Raw genomic sequence first — 23,183 nt, forward strand, 5'->3', positions numbered from 1 at the left:
CATAGCTATTACACATCCAATTTCAGTGTACAAGCCTACATCTACTGTGTTTTTTCTAGTTTACGGCATGAGAACATGCTGAATAAAGTTTGCCATCTACAAAGCGTTCCATTCCCATCTTAAATTAAACACAGCGTTGCAACTTGTGAAACCATGCTGCTTAATTCATATAACATGAGTTCAGGCCAAAGCCTACATCTAAGCTTAGATCTAAAAAGCCAGTGTCTCTACACTACATGCCCCTTCCCCCTTCCTTGGCCTGGACAAATAAGTACATTATTCAAAGCTATAACAAATAAATTTACATCTGGCAGTAAGAATGTTACATGTGTGTTATTTTTTGACCAAAGCACTTGCTGCTTTAGGTAATAAAAGCTTAACATTTATCGTCTCTTATAACTTAACTCTATGAGCTTTTCGGCGTGCTCACACTTAACTCCTAAGATGGTGAGCGTGGACATACACACTATTACAAATCTTCCTGTGGTTTGCCTTCCAATGGCAAGCAGTGGCACTGAGTATCCTGCGTTTCAGACCTTTCTTTACAGATCATCCTATCTGGAAGATAAATCATTTAGAAATACTTTTTTGGCACAATGTAGGACTGAAAAGGTAAATACAGAAACTGTGGTTGGGCTATTCCCAGCATTAACCACAGTATATGGTTCACATGCTTACATGCCTTAAGGGTTTTTGTTTCAACAGCCTGCCTGCCCAAAAAATATTTATACCCAAAAGAGTTGCTGCCAATGCAGTTTGGACTCCGGAGCTGTATAGAGGCCTGCATACTTACAGTACACCGTGAGCTCAGCAGAGGCTTGGTCCTCTCCCACAATGTTCTCTGCTACACAGGAAATCCACAGTCCACTGTCCATGGATGAAACATTCTTTATTGTTAGCGAGGCAGGGTTCTTACTTGTGTCACTCTAAAAGTGATTAGAAAAACACGTATGTGTCAACTGCAACATAAAGAACCAGGGAGAGGGAGGTAACAATTGGCCACTGAAAAAGGGCATTTTTCATTTTCCCTTCCTTTCAGCTGTACCAGTGCACAGTTACTCAAAGCCTTACTTTATTGTCTTATCCAAACAGACACAAGACACTCACAGGACCGATCATAAACGTCAATGGCAGTGGAGTCAAAGCTCCGAAAGTCCTGCTACAAACACTGAACTCAACTACTTTTCTGTCCCATCAGTTTCTGTCTTTTTTTAAAAGACTTCTTCCCCTGTACACAAATGTTTTATTCTCTACCCATAGCCTTGCTCATCCCTTTCTTCCACTTTGTGACTGATTTCTATGGTTTATCTCTGCTCCCCATTAACTTTTTCTTTCCACTTGTATTCTGTTCAATTCTTGTTGTACTCTTCCTTTTCTGTCTTTCCCTTACATTTACATTTGACATCTCTTAACCTGCTGCCTTCTGACGTCTACTGCACTTCGACAACATGTCTTTTCTCCTTAGCTGAATTTGTCTTGAAAGCTTCCTCTCATTAAACCTTCCACAAGAAGTTATATACCTTCTACTAACTAAGCTACTGACTGAATACTGTTTTATGTGTTTAAACACTGGCTAAATAAAGTAAGAATTATCATTCTTGGAAATCTTTATTCTTATGATTCTTAGAAAGCTCAATGCTCACTTACAGACTGAAATGCCATACTGAATATGCAGCTAGGGCTGCACTAAAAGAAAAAAAAACAAAACAAAAATGGAGTTAGAAGAACTATGTATTCAAAGCTCTTGTGTCCTTAGATCATCCTTCTTTTCATCTCCAAATAATTACTATTTCCATACTTTATTTTTTGATAAAACGTGATACTATTTTCTTAAAAAGGAAAGGAAACAAAACACATTCAGAAAATAAATAATAATTAGTATCATTTTTAGATACTTTTGAGTTACTTTGTGTGCACATACCCTTCAGTGCTGCACAGAACACAAGTTAACACTGCATGTGTAAAACCACAGTGACTTTTCATGGCCGTTGATGGGGACCTGTGGGCACACTCCTGCATACAATCCAGTTAACACCTTAACTCCACTTTAGTTAAATGTCCCTTAGATTTCAGTGTGGTATCAGCAGAGGTGCGCAGAAAAGCAAACAGTTCTCTGTGTGCAAATCTCAGAAGTGAGCAGTGCTCAAAGCTGGACTGAAAGCAGAGAGTCTAAATTGCAGACTCAGGGCTGAAATCTAGAGCAAGAAAAATCCATCAGATTATACATCAGCACAGAAATTAGAGGATACACTTAGCTTTGCAGGACTTGAGTTTAGTTTTAACTTTGTTAATGTCTCTCTTTGTAAAACAGGAAAGAGAGAGAAAACAGGCAAAAGCAGCATAGAATGTGAAGAAAAGGAAGGAAGAAACTGAGATATGGTAGTGAGAGAAAGGAAAACAAAAACAACACTCACAGAAAACGGAAGGATACTTGTGAAAGGCAAATGAGGTTTAAAAGGCACTTGTTCTTCTGCTACTGAAAAGATCAGTGTGCTCCACAGCTAAGGTTGTGGCTAGGCTATATTATGAGCCCCTCTGAAATCTCAAGATGAAGTTATGCCAGGACAGTATTTCTGGAAAGCAAGAAGCAAACTGACCACGGCATTTCAAAGGTAGGAGGGTTAAAAAATGAGGTGATCTCACATTTTGAACGGCATCCCACATTTGTTTTGGCTCATAACTCAGAAGAAAAGCAGGGAAAAAAAAAAAAAAAAAAAAAGAGAGAGAGAGAAAGAGCACAACTTGGCATGAGCTCCTCAAACTAATTTAATTTTTTTTTCTTGATGACAACTGATGCCTTTGGGTAGTTTTAGTTTAGAGAAAATGTTAAAAATAAAGCTAAAGCTCTGAAGAATTCTAACTTGAGAGCTGAAAGACAGGCTATTCAAATTCTGTACAGGCCCAGTGTAATGACCTCAAGGAAGAAAGCACAACGATTACAAGACCCCAGAGGTCCTTTCTTTTTGGCACTGTAGGAACAGTTTGAGCAGTACACATCCTGCACTTGGCACAGATAAGGAAGCTTTAGGCAGTCTGCACCATCATAAATGTAGGAAAGCCAATACCATAAAACTGTAAATAAAAGAGGGTTTTGCCCACTGTGTAAATAATGGCAACTTAAGAGGTCAGCAGCTGCATGTTGATGATCTGCTTATATGCCTCTCCTTACCAACAATTCCCTCAGAAAGAACTTAATTATTCTACTTCCAGTGTGCACAGTAAAAATAAGACACAGAATAGAAAGAGCTCAGAAAACAAAATTCCCCCTGTCTAGATGCTTTTATTGAGGAAACGTCTTCATTCTTCATTAAAAAAACCTGACAATCTTTTTAGTAAAACCTTCACTTTAATAGCCAAGACTTCCTGTCATTTCTTTGTTTGTTGAAGGAAAATTATCAAGCCATGAAGTACTTACAACAAAATTCCAACAAACCAAGCTTCTGGCATGAAAATTTAGTAAATTTAGTGACACAAAGCTTTTTTAAAATTATGGTAGACTAGCTTTATTCTCTGCATGCATGTATCAATGATAATAAGAAAGCCTTTGTGTTTCTGTGCCCCAATTCACCAACTACTACAAAAATTTACAGTACTCTTATTTACAAGCGAACATCCAAAAACCAGAGTGCAAATCAGAGTAATGTGTCATTCTCCAAAAGCACTGCAGCAGTCATTCTGGATTTAAAGTAACTGGAAAATAAATGTAAGCCAAATATTAATTTTCTATTTCATCTTTTTATAAAAAGTTAGCTAACACTAGACATGAACATTCTTTCCATCCTTCAGCAGGTATCTCCTGTCTCTGAATTGTCATGAACTTGAATATGAAACTTACCTCGTGGTTTGAAACAAGGTTGGTGAGCACCCAGGACACATTGGGGGGTGGCCCGCCAGTAGTATCACAGTACAATGTGACGCTCTTTCCTTCCACCACGGTGATGTTGTAATTGCTTAAATTTGCTGAGGGCAAGTCTATGATAGAAACAATAATAAAAAAAAAACCACATACATTTGTACATTACAGAAATAGACACTACTCAATTCTAAGCAACCTGTACAAATGCAAGCAAGAACACTGCTAAATCAGATATTCACTGTGGTCAGCTGCTATTCAGGTAGGGAGTACAAACAGCATCTTTGGAAACACATAACTACGATCTTTAAGCTGCTACATGACAGTTTTCTGCACCACCTCTGATTTACATCTTAAAAAAATGTAACTGCATGTGAAAATACATTAAGCTAATTATATAGGGAAATGGTTCAAGTGGGCAAATTCCTAACTTCAGTTTTTATCTCAAAAATTTTAAAAAAACAACCTCTTCCCTTACTCTTTAGAAAAGGAAATTTAATCTTTCTCTTTGTAAGAGCTGCAAAGGAACCACTGTTTTCCATGAACTGACACTGTGGTAGTTGCACTGCTCCCCACAGCACTAACAAGAAAATCTCATTAGCTCCAGTATCACGCAAGAGATTGCAACCCTCCATCTCATACAGAGACAACTCACAGAGAGCAAAGCAAAACTTAGAACTTAAGTACAAAGTGAGGGACACAGAGACTGAACAGATCAAACCACAGGAGAGAAAAGACAAGAGAAGGTAACTGGCTGCCAAGAGCTGCTATCCAAGACACTTCAGCAGATTTAGCTATTGCCCTCAGGAAAGCAGAAAAGCAGTGAGAGATAGTACCACCCATTAGGAAATAAGCACAGAATCAAGAATCAGGACTCCCTCCCCATCTCACAGAGCTACAAATCACTCTGTAGATCGCTCTTCAGCACACAAAGCAATAGTAGCTTCCCAAAGAATAAATATATACTGAATGCTTACAAAAGTAGAAGGAATTGTAGACTGACCCTCTTTAAAAATAATGTCAGAAGTATGAACGGAATTCAAGCACACAAGCCCTCACATTTCATATCTATTTACTGAGCAAATAATTATGCAAAGTGCCAGAAATATCCTATCTTGTGCCGTCATTTGGAGATGCTAAACTCTGTAAAAAGCCTTGGCCTCCTTTATGAGGCATTTGCCGTGTAAGGCAAGTTTTACTTGCAACTTTTCATCTCAAATAATCAAGTTTCTCTGCTGTGTTTGGTATGTATGCATGACCTTTTGCAATGTCTTTTCCTTTCCTGAAACAACAGTTATCTGTTTTGGTTTGGTTTGGTTTTTGAGTTAAGAGTACCATCGTTTGATCATGGCCTTGCAGGTACAGAAGTTTAGCAGGAACTTTTTTGCTAAAGTAAAAAGTCTCATACAAACAATTAACCATCAAATAAGTGCAAACACACTAATGTTTTCTAGAACTTCAACTTAAGATATATGTATTGGTAATCTCCTATAAGTTTAATTAATTCAATAAAAGGAAGTAATACCAAAGTGAAGACAAAAAATTTTCCAGGCAATGCTTTCTGGCCCAGTAAGATTTGAAGATCAGCACAAGTATACAGTAACTGCTAAGGCAATTTTCCCAGTCCTGTAAGTAGTGCTGTATGTAATACAATTCCCATTCCATGCACCATGGATTTCTTCTATTATGTTCACTTTATAAATCATATGTTGAAGTTTATGTAGACAGAGCTGGACAGTTTGTATGCCTTGATGCAGTAATCTGTTAGCGAAGGTAGCCATCTGCTCTCGCCCGCTGTGAATTCAAATCTCAGCAGTGTCTGTCAACTAACTGGGCAGGAAATAAAACTAATCTTAGGGAACATTTGGATACTAATTATGCTGGTTAGCGAACAAGAACAGAAGTAATGAGATCATTTGCTTTATAAAGTTACACTTCACACCACCTCTGAAAAACATTCCAACTACTCTTGCCAGACCTGAAGGTGTGAAGAGATTAAAGCTCCCCACTTCTTCCTGGCCCTAGCACTTGGGACAAGGTCTACAGAACAGATTAGGGTTTCACTGTGCAAGCCTGCACAGCTTATACAATCACGTAATTTCACATGAAATTTGTCATGTAAGCAAAAATAAAAACAACTTGGGTCCCCTTTGAGCCCTCCTTCAATAGCTGTTAAGTTCTGACACAACTTCCTACTGCAGTGTATTTATTTACAGGATAAGCAACTAAAGTTTAATTCCTCTGGTACTGGTTCTGTTTCTCACCCAGAATCAAGTCTAGTTCTGTTTATTTGCAGAAGTCTGCACAAGTCATGTTGGTGTTACATCTCTGAGGGGAACAGCTACATCATGCTTGTATCCTCGCAGAAGGTTATAACATAACAGTGCTTGTTCTTTAGATTCCTAAAGTTACACTCAAAATCAGTTGTAAGACCACACAGAAAACATCACAGCAAAAAAGTGTAAGCATGAGAATGGAATAGGTCCCATTATTTTGTGTGTTGTTTTTTTACTCCCTTTCCCAGTCATAACTTGAGTTAGTGTATTTTAACTGCAAGGTCATTTTGGCTTTTATTTCCAGTGACACCCAGACAGCTCCACAGCAGAATATGCACTAGTTTTCTCTTTGGAAAAATCAGACAGTAATGCTACCTCATATCTAGAAAATGTGATGGACTGGACTTACGAATAAAGCAACAAGACTAAGCAGCAAAACCTGTACTGAAAAACAGCTGCAATTAAAAAACCACAATGCACGGTAACAGGCACTCATACTCAGCATGTATACTCAGTGTAGCATGAGACCATTTATAGCAGGGAGTAGCATTTTGACACCTGCACAATTACAAAGACATCCAAACATGCTGTATTGACTCCTGACTTAATTTGGTTAAATACAGTGGTTTAGATTACTACCATCTCTGTTGATAAGAATGTGCATTTTAAAGGACTTTGTATGCAGTAATTGATATAAGCCATCAGACAACAGGTTCAAATATTTTTGTATCCTACAAGGGGAGTAAGTTTAGACTGCAGCATAAGAATCTATGCAAGGTAGACATGACATCATCTGTCCAGAAGTCTTATCTTGATATCTGTCAGACAGAGATTACCCGGTGCCCCAAAGCTCAAAACACAGTATCTCTTTCAAAATTTATTAACACTAATTATTATAATTCTGGATATCAGTAGTAACCCTGCTAATAGCTGATTTCTTTTTTAAGTTCACTATATTCTTGGCCTTAATAGCCTTCTACAGCAAAGAGTTTCACAGATGTACTATCCAGGCCATATATAAGAGCCATTCCCTTTTACCAGTTCTGAAATTTGTCTGCAGTGCTCAAATTCACTGACTGCTCTCTTGTTCTGATGGGACAGAGAACAGTGTTTCCAAATGATCTTCTTAAGACCACTTTGTTTAATTTGGTTTTCTCAAGACCCCTTTCTTCTCAGTAAATATACCCAAAGCTTTTCAATCTCTACTAAAACGGGGGGACAAAACCTGCTACTGAAAACTTAGAACGATCATGTACAGCTACACAGTTAACAGATTAAGGTGTACACTAAAATCCATGTATGTGCATGTAAGTGCTATTTTATTTCATCACATATAGAATATCTGTTCTCATACTCATATTGGTAACATTTTATTCCCAGGAATAGGCAGCTCAGCATTAGAATAAGCAGTTACTTCCCTCAACCCAGCACAACTGGACACAACAGAGACATGACCCACTTACGTCAGGAGAGTCTCTCCAAGGATCACCTCAAGCTTTAGAAGGAACAAACCTTCCTTTGAGTAGAGGAGCCTGTTTACTTTCACAAACCATCATTAGTGCAAACCAATGGCCCAGGGCTGTCAGACAGTGGAACATTACTAGGGGATGATTCATAACTTCACTGTGCACAGCTGTGACATCAGTAATCACAAAGCCAAATACTGTAGATATAATGTTCAAAGGTTACTATGGGATTTGGCTACACAACTGTCATTGGGAATGAATAAAAAGAACATGCCTAAATTCCTAGAGAGCTTTCAAAGTCTTCATGCTGCTACTTACTACTTTTTACAAAACCTACACTGGTAGGTACTCTACCTTGGTAGATCCAAACTGTCATGATATGTCAAAGGAAGAATATAACCTTATTAAAAACTGAGTAGTAAGACAAACTCTGTAGTCTGTAACTCCACTCTCAGCACCAAGCTAATGTACTAGCCAGTATACTACAGCAGCTTTTAGAAGAACATGGTTTTAAGCAAAGAGAAAGGAAACTACCACTACACACAAAATGTCATTTCACTGCTTAACTATCTTACAGTTACCAGTTACCTGCTCTGGCAGGGGGGGTTGGACTAGATGATCTTTTGAGGTCCCTTCCAACCCCTAGGATTCTATGATTCTATGATTCTATGAAAGTTTTTACAAAATTATTTCCAGATTGACTTCTTCAGCTTCAATGTTCATCTGTCCAGTTCTGGGTCTTGTTCAGCTACTCAAAAAGCTTCACTAAGTAATAATTTTAATACAGTCAGTTAGCCTTATTAATACCTAAGAAATTATGAAGAAATGAGCACCTGAGTGCATACCAGAAATCCAATATTGCATTCTTTTATGTCATGATTTGCACGTTAAGCCCCTGATTTTCATCAGCCTGTTAACAAACTCCTGGGAGTCTAGCCACAATGCAGTGTAACTAAATGGTTTTCAATGTGCCCCATGATATTTTGGCTTGGCACTTTTTTGCAGGTCAACCTGTTCTGAGATAAAAACAAGCAGTTAGCAAGAAAAAATTAACTTTTTTTTTTTCTCAGAACTAACCAACTGCATCTAAATTTTAAAAAGGTCATTTAAATCCTTAACTGAAATCCTTAGTCATGTTTTTAATAAATATATCAGACCCAGAATAATACTGAGTCACCAACTCTCTATCAAACTGAGCCATGTACAGGCAAACTACCAGAATGAGGGATTTTTAAAATATCCCATGTAATTTGTAAGATATAATGGTCCAACTCCAGTTTGCTTGCCTCACATAAGGTTACAATACAGTCCAAGTTTCTTGGCTCCCCTGGTTTTGCTTTTTATTTCTAGGGAGAAAACATACAACTACTTACTATACTACAGTACAGTTTGTACTGTACTAGAACCTGAAAAAAGGGTGGTTGACAATGTAACTTGTTAAGAACTGCACACACCAAATCTGCAAATTTCGGAGGTTTTACTGGTGCTGAACAGGTTTTATCATTGTAAGATGTAGGAAGAAGCTTTCTCCTACAATTTTATTAAAAGTCTGCCTTGTTTGAAAATATTGGCATGTTTACATATTCCAAAGGTCTCCTCCTCCAGTAGGTTTTTATGGGCTTGAAAAACAAAGCAAAACATTTTCTAGGTGTAAAGCAAGGAGCTGTTGGAAATCTGATCCACCTCCCGTGTTTCACTAACAACTGTCTGCAGCCAACAAGCTCTGAGCCAAATGCCAGCTATGGGGTAAGTGGGCATGTTTCCACTGAAGTTTGCAGAATGACATGGTCAAAAATCAGCCTGGCTCCATCTTTAGAGCACTATAAACAGGAGACCCCAAAAGTTTACTTGCAAAACATAAATTAAAGAAATATAAAAGATCATTCTCATTTCCTGTTGCATCACAACCACAGAATCAAAATGCACAGTACATAGAGATAAACTGCCGAAATCTCACAGAAGTTGTTCCAAGATGACAACCACAACCATATACAACAATAAATAATAAATAAATAAATAAATAAATTTAGACAAATAAAATACAGAATTAGTAGAAATTAGGAACATGTTAAATTTCACATTTCGCATCTCATATATTTTCTTTTTTTTTTCTGGCGTGCAAGGATCATTCTCCTTTTCTGTTACAGTGAACAGAAGCCCTAAACTTTTCATTTCACTGCCCTAACCACCAGGCAGTACTCTCCTTTTATCCACTGTAACTTTGACATCATGCACAACAAAACTTGAAATTTCCCCTGTATTAAAATGAAAAGTAAAGGCAATAATGTGAAAGGCAGAAGGGGGAATAAGGAAAAGGAATCCTGGTTATTATCCTTTTCCCCAGTGTATTTCCATACTGTGCCTACTGACTGCAAGTGTAAATTAAAGAAACTGTCCCAGATCAAAACCACATGAGCTCTTCAGCAGAATATGCTTACCATGAGTCACAGGAAATCTCGAAGGGTGTTTTCCACAACAACCATGGTATTTTGCACAGGCCTGACAGGGTTAAGCTAGAATAGTCTCAAGCACTCTACAGGCTGGTTGTGAGAACATTATCCCTAAAGCTGAAGGTTAGACTCCTTAACGGAAGCCGAATCCAGAGAGGGGTGACAAAACTCCTCCTTTAGCCACTACTTTTTTTTTTTACTTTTTTTTAACTTTTAATCTAAAAATAATAAAAAAAAGGAGCTGCTCTTCACATGCCCTTTTGAAAGGAAAAGCACAAATTCCTAACATTGGAAGAGGCTGAGTCCAAACTTAAAGGCGCCTTGCCAGAGCCCTGAGGAGAGTCATTCAGACCAGAGTTTAGGATTTTTCCATGCCTTCAGCATTTCCTAATGAGCAGTTGGAAGGCACATGCACACATGAACAAGCTCATTCTGGACCTCTCCTTGCTAGATGTGCTTGCTGCTTCAGCATGCCTTCTCAGAAGTCCAACTTTCACTTTCTTACCACGCCAGATGTGATACTCACAGCATCCACCTCATTAGTCTACGGAGAAACATCTTTCTGTCAGGAAGAACGAGTGATGTGGCAGCTTACTAAGCCACTCAAATATTTTAAAATACCAAAAAAAATCTGCCTCCAACCATTACATGCCTGATTGTAACATTCAGCCAGGAACCTTTACAGAAAATAATTAAACAAGTCCAGCCTCTATTACTTTGCCTTTAAACACTCCACTCCCTGCTTAACTCAAATTATCACCAGAAGAAAAATTCTGTAAGAAGAGCCAGTGTGTGCTGCAGCAAAGCCCACAAGACTTGCTAACTCACATTCATCATTACAAAAACAAATGCAACCTCTGCAGAACCTTCATCCCATCCAGGACTCAAACTGTTATCATGGATGCCATACACAACGAATTCACTTGGACAGCGAGCTGTCTTCCACAGTCAACCTGTACAGAAGCTTTGAAGGTTGCTGCTGACATTTCAAACCTGACGAAGGGTTTATATTTCCAAGGTTTACACCAGCTCCTTAACTTCAGCCCAGGACCTTTCTCTTAAGGTCCCTAGACCTGACCTGGGTTATAGCAGATAGGTGTTGAATAACAAAGAAATTGCAGAATCTTAATAATTTAATTGACCTTGTCCCCAGTATTAGTAAGAACCATTTGTCTGCAAGAATTTCCAGGTTGTATGTTTTTATAGAGGCTATCAACCTTATCAACACTTTCCTTGCTAGCAGTCTGCTGAAAGTACCCAGCCATGTTTTCTCTCAAATTCCCTGAATGGTTAAGGAAATTCACTTAGATCTGGAGAAATTGTTCTTAACTTTAAGCTTCGGTTTATTCACAACAACTTTCAAAATAAAACCAGATACCTTCACTGAAGTTGAGCTGAATACAGCACCCACAGCTTAAGCGATACACTGAAAGATAAAGAGCCTTTGTAATGCAAGTTAAAGAGGCTTAAACTAGCTTATGCAAACCTCTAACGCATGGCTTCTTACTCCCCAAGTGCATGTAATGCAGTTGTAATTCCTGTATCTTTATCTGGGGAATTTCATGTGTGTCCAGAAAATACTGAAATAATGCCAACCTGTCAAATATTGCAACATGATAAATGTGATCCTGGGATGGGAACATTTTCAGAGAACTACAAACAAGTACAATTACGGGTTTCGCTCTTGATAGCAAGCATACCATATACCAAGTTTATGGCTGAAGGGAAGCCTTCATGAAATGTCTCCACTTTTAAAGAGCAAAAAGTATTTTTCTCAGACTTCAGAATACAGTTACCTAGTTGTCAGTCTTCTCCTAGTTACACAGTAAGAGAAAAGTAAAAACACCACCCGCCAACAGTCACTCAGCCATTCTCTCTTAGCAGATCAGTACTCCGCTCTTAAACAGATGTGTCAAGTCAGACACAAAGAGTACCTCTGCAAACCTTCACAATGTACTGAGTTCAAGAACAGTACTTATCAAGACATGTTTCTTCCCCTTAGATAGTGCCTTGCTTTTTTCTGTTTCTAACCTGCTTTCTCTAATAAACCTGCTTCATTCAAATTAAGGCAAGAATTGAATCAGTACTATAAAACAAAATTCTGCTTTTTTAAAAATATGAAACATACACTTCCATTGCATACACTCAACTATCACCATTCACAAGCCCTGATTTATGTATCGTATGTCTAGGTATCTGCATGAAAGTTACTGGTTGCTTCATGAACAGGTAAAAGTATGCATGCTGACAACTACGCTATGTACATGTCTTTGAAAATGAGATTCCTGTTGCCTTTTCAATCATCCATAAATTATCAGCTATTTTTACTTAAAAGCTGAAATAATAAAAATTGTTTTAATTAAGCTTGGAAAATGCTAACTCAAATTAAGAGCAACAGTGAAACCCCATTACTGTCAAAACTCTCATAAAAAACATGCAGCCCACGATCACAGATAAGAATTAAAACTCTTATAAAGGAAATCAAAACAGTATGCCACTATATATCATGCATAACATCTAGTTTGTGAGCCAAAATAAAGAACACACGCTAGAGAGCCCATGAATATTCTCAAAGGTAAACATGGAAAATGTTTAAGGCTTTTTTTAAACTCACTTCATTCTGCCTGTCTTGTTCTCCTTTTGATAGTCTTATCTGAAGTCTGGCTGATACTGGGAAAAAATGTCAACACCCCCTAGATTATGCCTTTGCTTGTGGTTTTAGACTGCATTGAACTGTGAATACCTAAGATCTAATGTTTATTTTATTGATTCGCTCATACCACAAAAGTTTTCTGTAAATTCAAAGAAATAAGCGCATCAATCTTTTCGTTTGTCTTTTACCCCCCCTTAAAATTTATAAAACCTGCCTTCAGTCTGATATTGCCATTTACTTATTTACCTCTACAATAATAAACTGTCACTAGAAACAGGCTGAAATTAAGCCAGATATAGTACAGTCCATTAGTAGTAAAATCCTATGGTTCTCAGATCAAGCAACATTTCTGCTGACTGGCTGCACGTGTAAACAAAAAGCCAGTCTGAATATAGGTCTGTTGTATGTACAGAAAGCCTACCAGAGGGACAAGCCCACACTTTATTAACCAGTTCCAAATACATGGTCTTGCTTCCTTAGCATTCAGTGAGCTCCAGGGGATCTGCAGATTGAAGGACTTTTGAGTGACCTCATCCCAGGCACAGGACATGCCTTGCGTCCAAGGACTTAATTCACTGGTGGCAATTACCACCAAAACTTACAGAAGCAGTTCTCTTTCTTGATTTTCTAATGCTTTTTATCAGGTGGAAACAAAAAAAGCAACAACAAAAAACAGGATGGTTGTACAGAGAACCAGGAAATGCTGTGAAATGCCAAAAGTAAACACCTGTATTCCTCTACACAGAAGGCTCTACTAACACTATTATAACAGATGGAATTAAAAAACCTTTGACACACTACTTAAGTGTGAATTTAAAACTTAAAAGAATTTTACAATTTTCATAATACATAAATATATTTCAAATGCAGCTGAAAAAACAATTCTGCAAATATTGTAACAATTGATTGACACTTCTAATACTGCAGCTGGAAAGGACCTAGTAAGCATATCTGACTTAAACCAGATAATAAAATAAGAAAGCTGATGGCATCTAAATTGCAGCCACCCTTTAATCAGCACATTAATGACCACTTCCATCACATAAACAGTAAGTACCACAGAACTTTGCTACTTTTCACATCAATTATCTACAAACCAAAGCCTTACGATCAAGAAACCACAGTGGCCTCTTCCAACTTCCCAGCAAGAGATTTATTAACAGCACACAGTAGTGAGACATCATGTTACCAAGACATTTACCACATACTGTACAGGCTACTTACTATAATATTATTAAGTAATTAATAACACCTGCGCACAAAGAAGACAGAATGTTTCCTGAGTTTTAAATAAAAAAAATTAACAAAGCAGAGAGATGGCACAAAACTATTTCATTAGCAGAGAAAATTAGAAAATGTTTTATTAACAAAATTCAAAGACCTGCATGCACAAAAATTTCTCTTGACATCAAATGGAGCTAAAAAGTTCATGTAGCTCACAGGAAAAAAAAAAAGTCACTTGTGTCTAAAACTGAATTCTTCTTCCACTTCAGTCCTACCTATTAGCCTCCCAGAAAGTTCTGGAAATGAAATAAACCATCAGTGGGCTTTTTTGAAGCCAAGTCTTCTCCTTTTAAACACAGAAAAATATCTGCAGATACTGAAAACAAGAGTCACATACTGGATCTTTCAGATACTTTCCAGAACACAGCCTATGGTCACCAACATGGTCACTCTTCACTTGGGACTCCCTACTGTGCACCTAAAAAAAGGCTGTGTTCTCATCTCTACTAAAAACTACTATAAGAAAAGAAAAAAAAAATATCAAAGTATATAAAATTATAGCATCAAAAATTTTTAGGAATGTGTTGAAATCCCCACAAATCATCAGCAAAATGCATGTTTCCCACAATGCAAATTTCATGTACTGCAAATTCTAATCTGAATGTCATATACAGTCCTCTTTCCTCCTCCTCTTGCTCCTGTAGGCAGAAGAACCACCTTTCCTTGACATGGCAAGTATTTTAGTCAGGACATATCAACATGATGCACACATGTGCACACAACAAATACATCCGAACAGCATCATGTAGTCGGAGACAAGTCTCTTGTGATTGCAGATGGTGAAGAATTCAGGAGAAAGAAACAGTGATTTAATTCGGGGCCTTTAACAACGGAAGTTTTCAAAGAAAAATCATAGCTACCTGGTAGCTTCTAGATGGGCCAGACAAGAATGTTACAAAAGACTATGCTGCAGTTCCTGCTTTGTACTAAGAGATCTCAGTCCACCAGAAGATCTTTCTACCTTCTGGTCCATCGAACAGACATTTAGCTCAGCTTGGTAACATCTCCCATGTCAGGTAAATCAAATCCTGCAGCATACAAGACCAGCTCTGGAGCTCACAAGACTCCTGAAACAGGTTGCCTTTTTTTTGATCACACTAGACACTAACATGATTTTCGTCAAGAACACACCACTACACCTGGCCCCAGCAGGAAGTTGGACACAAGACCAACAGCATGATACATGGCCACAAAATGCCCTCCTGCCATTAAACGCCACACGTTGGGTCTGAACTGGTCCCCTCCTCAACAGCAGCTGCTACAAGGGGGTGCCACACCCTCCACATAGGTAGTGGAGAAAAGGACATTCAATGGGCAAAAATGGAAGGAGAAAAGGTTCCTTTTTTGTGTTCACCTTCACTTACAACTTTTTCAGCCCAAACTCCATGAAGATACCTTTGCTCCCTTTCTTTCTCGCCTGCCTTCTGCTGGGCATCCCAGCTCCCTGCTCTCCAGGCTCCAGCAGGACTCAAGTAAGGTCAGAAAAACCCAGCCTCTGCCCCTTGTACATAGAGGAGGAGAAATCTCTTCAACTAGTGGGTTAAACCCTTCACCAGGTGTCCAGGACAACATACAGGCAGCAAAGCCGTATACAAAAAAAAGCCTTACTGTTACATCATTTTCCACTGTCTCCAGATAAATAGATGCTGATTGAAAACAATAGACTGCAAAATGATACAGATCTAAGCTTGTTTTGACTCTCTTGTATAGCCTTTACAAATGAACTCAGTAGAGTTTTATTTGTGTGAAGAACAGAGCTATTGCCAATTTGTTTCTATTAGCAGGCAGTTACGAATTTTCTTCATGTGGTCCTAGCACTAGTTCGTATTCTCGAAAGAAAACAAAAACTTCATTAACCATAAATACCTGAAAACAATTTCAAGAAGGTAATATTTTGTATAGTGAGACTGGAAGCACTACTATTTAGTTTATCAAAGGCAATGCATATTATATAATTTTTGTGTGTTATCCACAATCAAGTTCTGTTTGTCTTGCACTTGAATAATGGTACATTCTTAAAGGATCAAGGAAAAACAAAACTATTATATGAGACTCCCAGAATTATTGCATATGTGCCACTAAGTGGCTAACAACCCCACCAAAACCCTTCCCTTAGCAGCACTGCTGTCATCCTGCTAAGTGACTTGTAAAAAAGCATGTTTGTTTTTCCTGTCTCACAATAATTGAGCAGTAATTTTATGTTAAAAATGTATTACCGCAGTTTGGGACTTTCATATCCAGCAAGGCTGTCCTCTTGTTGTTGTCATCTATACAATACAAATCCTGAGTTTCTGTGTAGAACTTAGTCTCTTGAAATTTCTTGATCCACATAATTTCACAGGAACACTTGAATGGATTGTCCACCAATATCCTACAGGAAAAACAAAACAAACAAAAAAAACCCAAACACACAAACAAACAAAAAAAAACCCACACAAACAAACAAAAACAACAAAACCAAACACCACCACAATTCATTTAAAATGCAGAATGTGTCATGCATATTAAAAAAAAAAAAAATGGGAGGCAGAGAGACTCCAAGAACTCAACTGCGTGAAAGCAGAAGTTGAACTCTTTAGTTAAGGAGGGTAAGGAATGAAAACTTAGTAACCTCAGCGCTATGCAAGTTGCAAGTGGATAATGGTTTCCAGGTAGAGAATAAAGCTCTCTTTGCACCAAGAACCCACACTGCCATAGATCTGAGAGCTCACACAGATGGCTCAGCCACCATCTCCAATTCAGTAGTGTAAATCAGGAGTACATGGAGAACTGGGCTTTCCGTTAAGCCCCATTTTATTTCATAATAGTCAAGCAGAGATCAGAACTCCTCTCTTCTACACTTGACTCTGCTCATCTACCTCAGAAAGATCATGCCAGAAATAGTTTACCGTTGTGAGGGAGAAAATTCTTTGAAGTCAAACAGGCGTGGATTATAGGAAAGCTCTAACAAACTCTAATAATAAAAAAAGGATTTTACCTAACCTTCAAAATTCATCTGATACAACACTCTAGAAAAATCTCACAGAAAATCCTAGGTAATGTCATGAGGAAACACTAACTGAAAAAAACAGCCTTGAAACTGAAATTTATAATCTATGCTGCATGGAATTTAAACTACAGGTTAGCAAATTTAGCAAATTCTAGTCTTAAAATTTAATAAAACTATGTAACAATGTAATGCAGTTACATAAAAGCGAAATATGAACAGAAACATCCCAAAGTCTACAAAAGAAGCGACCTAGTGTTATTTTTTCTCCTATGGGCATAGGTGAAACCAAATAAGCATATGCAAGTAATTGTTTAAGGAATCTCTTTACAAGGGGAACAATTTCACAGGTATTTTTAACTTACAGAAAACAAATTCAAATTGCTCACAGAATATATGCCCCTAAATGCGTCCTGAGGACATGAAGTGTGCAAATCATTAAATCATTAAAAAAAAAACCATCAGCTTATCAGAGCTGTAACCTGTTCCCCCCAAAACCATCTACAGGTCTTTGACCATTAACACCTGCAGGGTTCATTCTCATAGATCTCTGAAGGAGTAATATATATTCACAGAAGTCATCTGCCAGACTTCAATACCATCACAGCATAGACAAAAATTGTTGTGCAAGACAAAGTATGAACATTAGGACCCTTTGGATCAAAACATTCAACGTGCATTTTCAAAACAGCAAGATTTACTTTGAGCCTTCTGTCTCATTGTATAACTTGCCTTTAAAAGAGAATTTTACTTTACCGGTGGCTGAGGAGTCTTTTTCTTCCGCTGTTTTGTGTTAAACCCAGCAAGGGAGTTAGGCAGAAAGCAGAATGCCTGATAAGAGGCATTATGACCCTCCACATACACTTGTGTGAAAGAAAGAACGTGACCTAGTAAAAGTAAATCATGTGTCTGTATCTTGTTGGCCATAATCTTACAGATGCAGCTAGTTTGTTCTAAAATAATAAGCTTTTAAAAGCAGCAGTTTCTCCTCTACAATACCTGGTGAATACATCCTATTTTATCCTAGCCTGAACTTTTCAACTCTTTATGTTTTGATTTACGAAAGTGTTAACAAGAGGACACTAGTTTGTCAGATTCAGAAGAAGATCCTCAGAAGTTATTTATGGCATCATTCTCCTCTCAGATTCCCTTTGCAACACTCTTCTTTCTCTCCTCTTTCTGGTTTTCCACGTATGTATTAGCCACTTATCGACAGAATTGGTTGGCTTATACTATTTTATCACCATTTTTCCTCTCTTCAGGCCCTGCTTCCCCACTCCAATTTCTTTCCCTCATTTCCCCATGTCAGTTTATCTCACTTCATCACCATCTCTGTTTGCATAACTTTACTTCTTCTACCCCCACACTCCAGTTATTCTCCAAGTCCATAAAACTCTATCCTAATTTTGTATCCTCTCTTTCTCTCAATTAGTCCCCCATCACAAATTGCCTCCATACCTCAAATACTACTCAGTTTAACCATCACACCATCCATTTTTCCATGTCTGGCTCACTCCCAGTAACCTTGCCCTGCTTTCACTATCATGACACTGAACGGCCATTGTTTAACTCTGGTATTAGCAACACAAACATATTCACTCCTAATTCACATCAGTCAGTTGTTTTGCCTCTAAGAGCTATTTCTCTGCCTCACTAAACTTCAATTCCCTTAATTCCTGTCACATATTTGTGACACTTGGTTCTCTCACTGTCAGTACCAAATCCTTTTTTATTTCTTTCTACCCAGGAGCAAACCAACTTCTTCAGAAAGATCAGCAACATTGACGTTCTTCAAAATCTTTGTAAGCATTCACTCCAGCCCCAGCCTAAAAGAAGCTTCTCACCTGAGATGGAGAAATTCAAAAGTAGCTTGATTTGTGCTTTGGAATAATCCTATTACTGGCACCAGACAAACTCCAAGAAACTGGAAACATAGTATGCCTTCAAAATTGCAGTCACTTCCTTATTTGCATGCTTCACAAGATACAGCATACCCACTTGTATAATTCCTGCAACCCAGGGAGAGGTGCAAAGATGACCCAATTTCTCCCCTAGCTGCTTAGAAAAATCAGAAGCTCAAGCTTCACACTGTGCACTGGTCTGAGTCCTGCATCTGGTTTTTTGAGGTCATGACAACTACAAAACACAGGACCTACAGTCAATACACACTAACAATGGCTTTTTATGCACGAACTAGATACAGCATATGAAGAAACAGGGACTTCAGAACCAACAGACCTCTGCAGGGCATACAGTAATGGGAGTGCTCTGCAACTAGCTAGCTCCTCCACCAGAAAGCCTGTCAACCGCCACGTTATGAAAGAAAACTCCAGTGAGCAATGTTCTCTGCACTGTAAAAAAAGTGATTATACCAATTTAATTAACAACAAAACATACCTAAGGGGCATAACCTCTTTTTTTGTGGCACTAGGATTTGCCCATTTAATTTCTCACATGCTGACGTTTACCAGAAGAAGTCAAGGACTGCAAGGCTCATGTTGTAATTCTTGTACTGGGATTTTGGACAACTTCTGGCTCTGCTCTGAGCATTGGGAGACCAATTTACCCTTCCTCTGCAGCCCCAGACCTCCCAAAGCTCCTGCAGGCTCTCTGCAATCCCACATATTAGCAAAGAACATGCGAAATCACAAAAATTTTGTAATGCATAGCAAAAGAGAAATTCTGCTTAATGGAACAAAAGATAAAAATGTAATACCGAAACAATCAATAAATAGATGTTCACCAGTGCTTAATTACCAAGATTATACAAAGCACAATGCAACTCAAAGAATTTGACAAAACATTCTTCAATAGGCAACCATAAGCATAGCAGCTGTGGGGCCAACATAAGAACATGAGAGACTTCGTTTGAAGATCTGTAGAAGGCTGCATGTTTATTTTTTTGTGACATAATCTCCCAACAAAATATTTTAAAGCTGAAGGGGAAAGGCTATTTTGATCTCCACACTGTTCTAAAAAATACATTTGACCTTCCTGGAGTCCTAGAAAGGCAGTATCTCTGTATTTAAATGTTCAGCATTGCTGCTTTCTTTGGATCAGAATTTCCTTACTTATAATTGATGGACCACTACCGTCAACAGAACAAACTTCCAAATCTTGTTCTTCCATTCCAGCCAAAAATAGACTTTATTTTAAGAAATGACAACTTACAGATCAGACAAACCCAGATGGCGAAAAGGCTTCTTGGACAAACTTGAGAGCTTGTTTCTGGATAAATTGCTATGGGAAAAGAGAAAGATTGCATAAATTAGAATTGCTTCTTCTCACACTGGAAATACAGTTCGTGTCTCTTAAAAAAAATTAAGAACTCAAACCAGCTCAAAAAAGCCCTTACTGCGTTGACTTCAGTTGCAAAGAAATGCTGCTCAGATTTGTTTTATGGTTTGACGAATTCAAGGTTTTGAATCCAGTCTGCATCTGAAGTAAAATACACTCAAATCCCAACTCACCAGAGGTCAGTATTTTCACTTTTAGCACTTCTGTTCATCATAGAAAAGCTGCAGATTTAATTGTGTTTCAAAAGTATTTGTAAGGTCCAGGTGTTAATTACATGCTCAATTTATTCATAAGTGAAATGGGTGTATCCCTTTCTTCATGCTGCACCAAAATCTGTACTCACATAAGCCCTCCTCACATGCTAGCACACATCCACATCAGAGCCTTTTAGTTATTCTTTTCAAATTGCATGTACAATATGTACCCACATGGAAGATCAAAAGGAAAACTGTAAAATGCCTATATTGGGCTTTTTTATGTCAATTAAGCATTTACGGTTTCCAGTGGTAATTAAGTGAAAGGTCCTCTCCCATTATGCAGAGCAAAGAAATGTTAATCTGAATCAGAAATACTCCTCCCCTCCCAGGCTTGCAAAATTGCTTTCTCCACCCCAAAGCAAAATAATGCTGTTTTTCTACAGTCCTATCGGTCCACCAATTAGAGATAGTGAGAGCAGTAAACTGTACTACTGCCAGCACTACAGTGCAAATCAGTGTTACAAGCGAAAATACCTCATGAGTTTTATGTGGTGTTATAAAGGCGCCATAGGGGCTCCATAGTTAAAAGCTGCATTGCACTTAAAACCAGGGATTAAACTTTTTTTTTTTTTTCTCCTGACTAAGGAACCCAGTGTTTACTTTCCCAACTTTCAGTCCTTGATCTCTGTGTACAATATAACCTTCAAAGAAATTACAAGTTGGATCATCTAACAAACATTTAGAACAGAATCTTTTTAACAGATTTTATTTACTACATTTCCTTGTTGATTCCTTCTGACAAACAACAGCCTGAAGCTTACAATTGACTAGTCCTAATGTGTGAAAGCAAAACAGATGAGCTACTATTTCATCAGTCAGGTGAACTGGACTGCCCAATGCCAGATGCTGGTGGAATCATCTCACCAACTCTGATCAGATACACCATAATCAGAGTGCAATTTGCAAACAGAACAGAAGCCATGTTTAAGTAAAAACTGCCCCTGTGATTTTTTCCCTAATATGTATAAGCCATATGTTGGGAAGGTGAAAGAAAGAAGATGAATCCTCAGAATGACTTGGTTTCTTTGCTCCAGCACCTACGCAATGTGAAGCACACCAAAACCCACCCCTCCACAGGCAACACTTCACTCATCATGCAGGAGATTACCTCAAGCTCTGACACTACCAAGCAGCAAATGTGGGTACCCCTGTGGTATTTCCAAACAATGCATACACCTGCTTCTCTCACCTGTGCAGCAACTAAATCCTGCCTTTCCCAAAAGACAATCAGATACACAGTGGGCTGTACCTGTAGATGGGTGCCCATGCCACTTACTACTCTAGTGGGTGGCAACGTAATAATCCAAGCTGTGTAGCAACCAGGTTTGACTTTTGGTTTACACACAGTAGAGGACCCTGCTCTTCTGCATTAAGAGGATCCCTAACCAACATACCACAAGTTCATCCAGGAAATATCTCTCCAGCTGAAGACATTTCACTTTGTGTGATCCTTCCTGGCACTCTAACGGGAAAGCCAGATGCAAGCTCTGGCTCCAGACCAAGTCAAATCAAAGGAGATCTGAAACTCTCTACCACCAAAACCTTCTAATATTAAAGGATTAAAATACAAATCTGAAAATTAGTCACAAACACCTTGCACAAGAGCCTCAGCCATTCTCTGAGATAGTATTTATTTTCTAAGAAAATAACACCTTAAAAATAATTTTTTGAGAGCATCTCAAAAACATTACGACTGACTCTGAGAGAGAGTTTGGTTTTAGATACCCAGCAGGGATATAACAGCCCACATACCTCACAGGCAGGACTCAAGTCCCATCCTTTCCGAAGATTTCCTCCTGGCTGCTTCCATGTTTCCTTGTTCAGCTTACTCATGGTTATCTAACTCATCCCAGCTCTTTGGGAGATGCTGAGCTGCCTGCTTCAGAGCTATGAATTCTATCAGACAGTGAACTGTGAAAATTAGGTGCTACTCTATGTTCTTGCCATTTAGCCTCAGGCCAACCACTGCTTTTTGGAGGATTACTGCAAACCTCTAGGCAGCAGAATAGCCCCTACTTGTTTAGATTAATGAGCCAGACTTACTTCCCAAATATCACCAGGTATGTTACTTTCTGAATACTTGGCACAGGTATCAATGACTCCATGTGAGCTAGTGAAAAAAATAGACTGATAATTTAAGTAGAATTATCAGAGGAATGAACAGATATTACTGTGTTTTTAACAAACCCAGTTTTGAAAAAAAAGATAAACACCTTGATAGCTTTAATTGCCTGTTCAGGTTTTTATCAGTTGTGCTTGATATGGTCCATAAAAAGAAAGTAAGAACTGGAAGAAAAGTAATAAAAAATCCCTGTCCCTATTTGCTTGATCATGAGTTGAAACATTCAGCACTTCCAAGATTGTAGCCTTTTCTTAAACGTAGTTCAGCGCTTTCAGGTTTTTCAAGCTGACAAGTAGTTCAATAGAAATTTTTCAGACCAGTTTTACAGATTGTCACCTTAAGTGATACTTGAACAGTAAATTTAATCTTATGTACATTTTTCATAAACTGAGCACTTTATATTGATTATAGGGATGCCTGCTGTGGTCTGTTTAATTCATGTCAAGCGAAAATATCACTACTGGGCTTATCTCAGAGTAGTTAAGGACCACACTTTCACTTCAATGGAAGGAGAATATAAACCAGCTTCCCCCTTCAAT

At 38.2% G+C, this 23,183-nt stretch overlaps 1 protein-coding gene across 9 annotated transcripts in view; it reads right to left on the reverse strand.

Moving 5' to 3' along the window:
- NTRK2 (neurotrophic receptor tyrosine kinase 2) overlaps positions 1 to 23,183 on the reverse strand; it is a 219,972-nt gene that overhangs the window by 171,633 nt on the left and 25,156 nt on the right. For all 9 annotated transcript variants that reach the window (XM_051642180.1, XM_051642179.1, XM_051642188.1 and 6 more), the window contains exons 4-7: positions 20,140 to 20,208; positions 16,199 to 16,353; positions 3,836 to 3,972; positions 794 to 926 (exon numbers count right to left, since the gene is read on the reverse strand). In XM_051642180.1, coding sequence (XP_051498140.1) covers positions 794 to 926; positions 3,836 to 3,972; positions 16,199 to 16,313 — 385 coding nt within the window. In that variant the 5' untranslated portion in view covers positions 16,314 to 16,353; positions 20,140 to 20,208. The remainder of the gene's footprint in view (positions 1 to 793; positions 927 to 3,835; positions 3,973 to 16,198; positions 16,354 to 20,139; positions 20,209 to 23,183) is intronic.

Source organism: Apus apus, chromosome Z (genome assembly GCF_020740795.1).
Source record: "Apus apus isolate bApuApu2 chromosome Z, bApuApu2.pri.cur, whole genome shotgun sequence".
Classification (NCBI taxonomy): Eukaryota; Metazoa; Chordata; class Aves; order Apodiformes; family Apodidae; genus Apus; species Apus apus.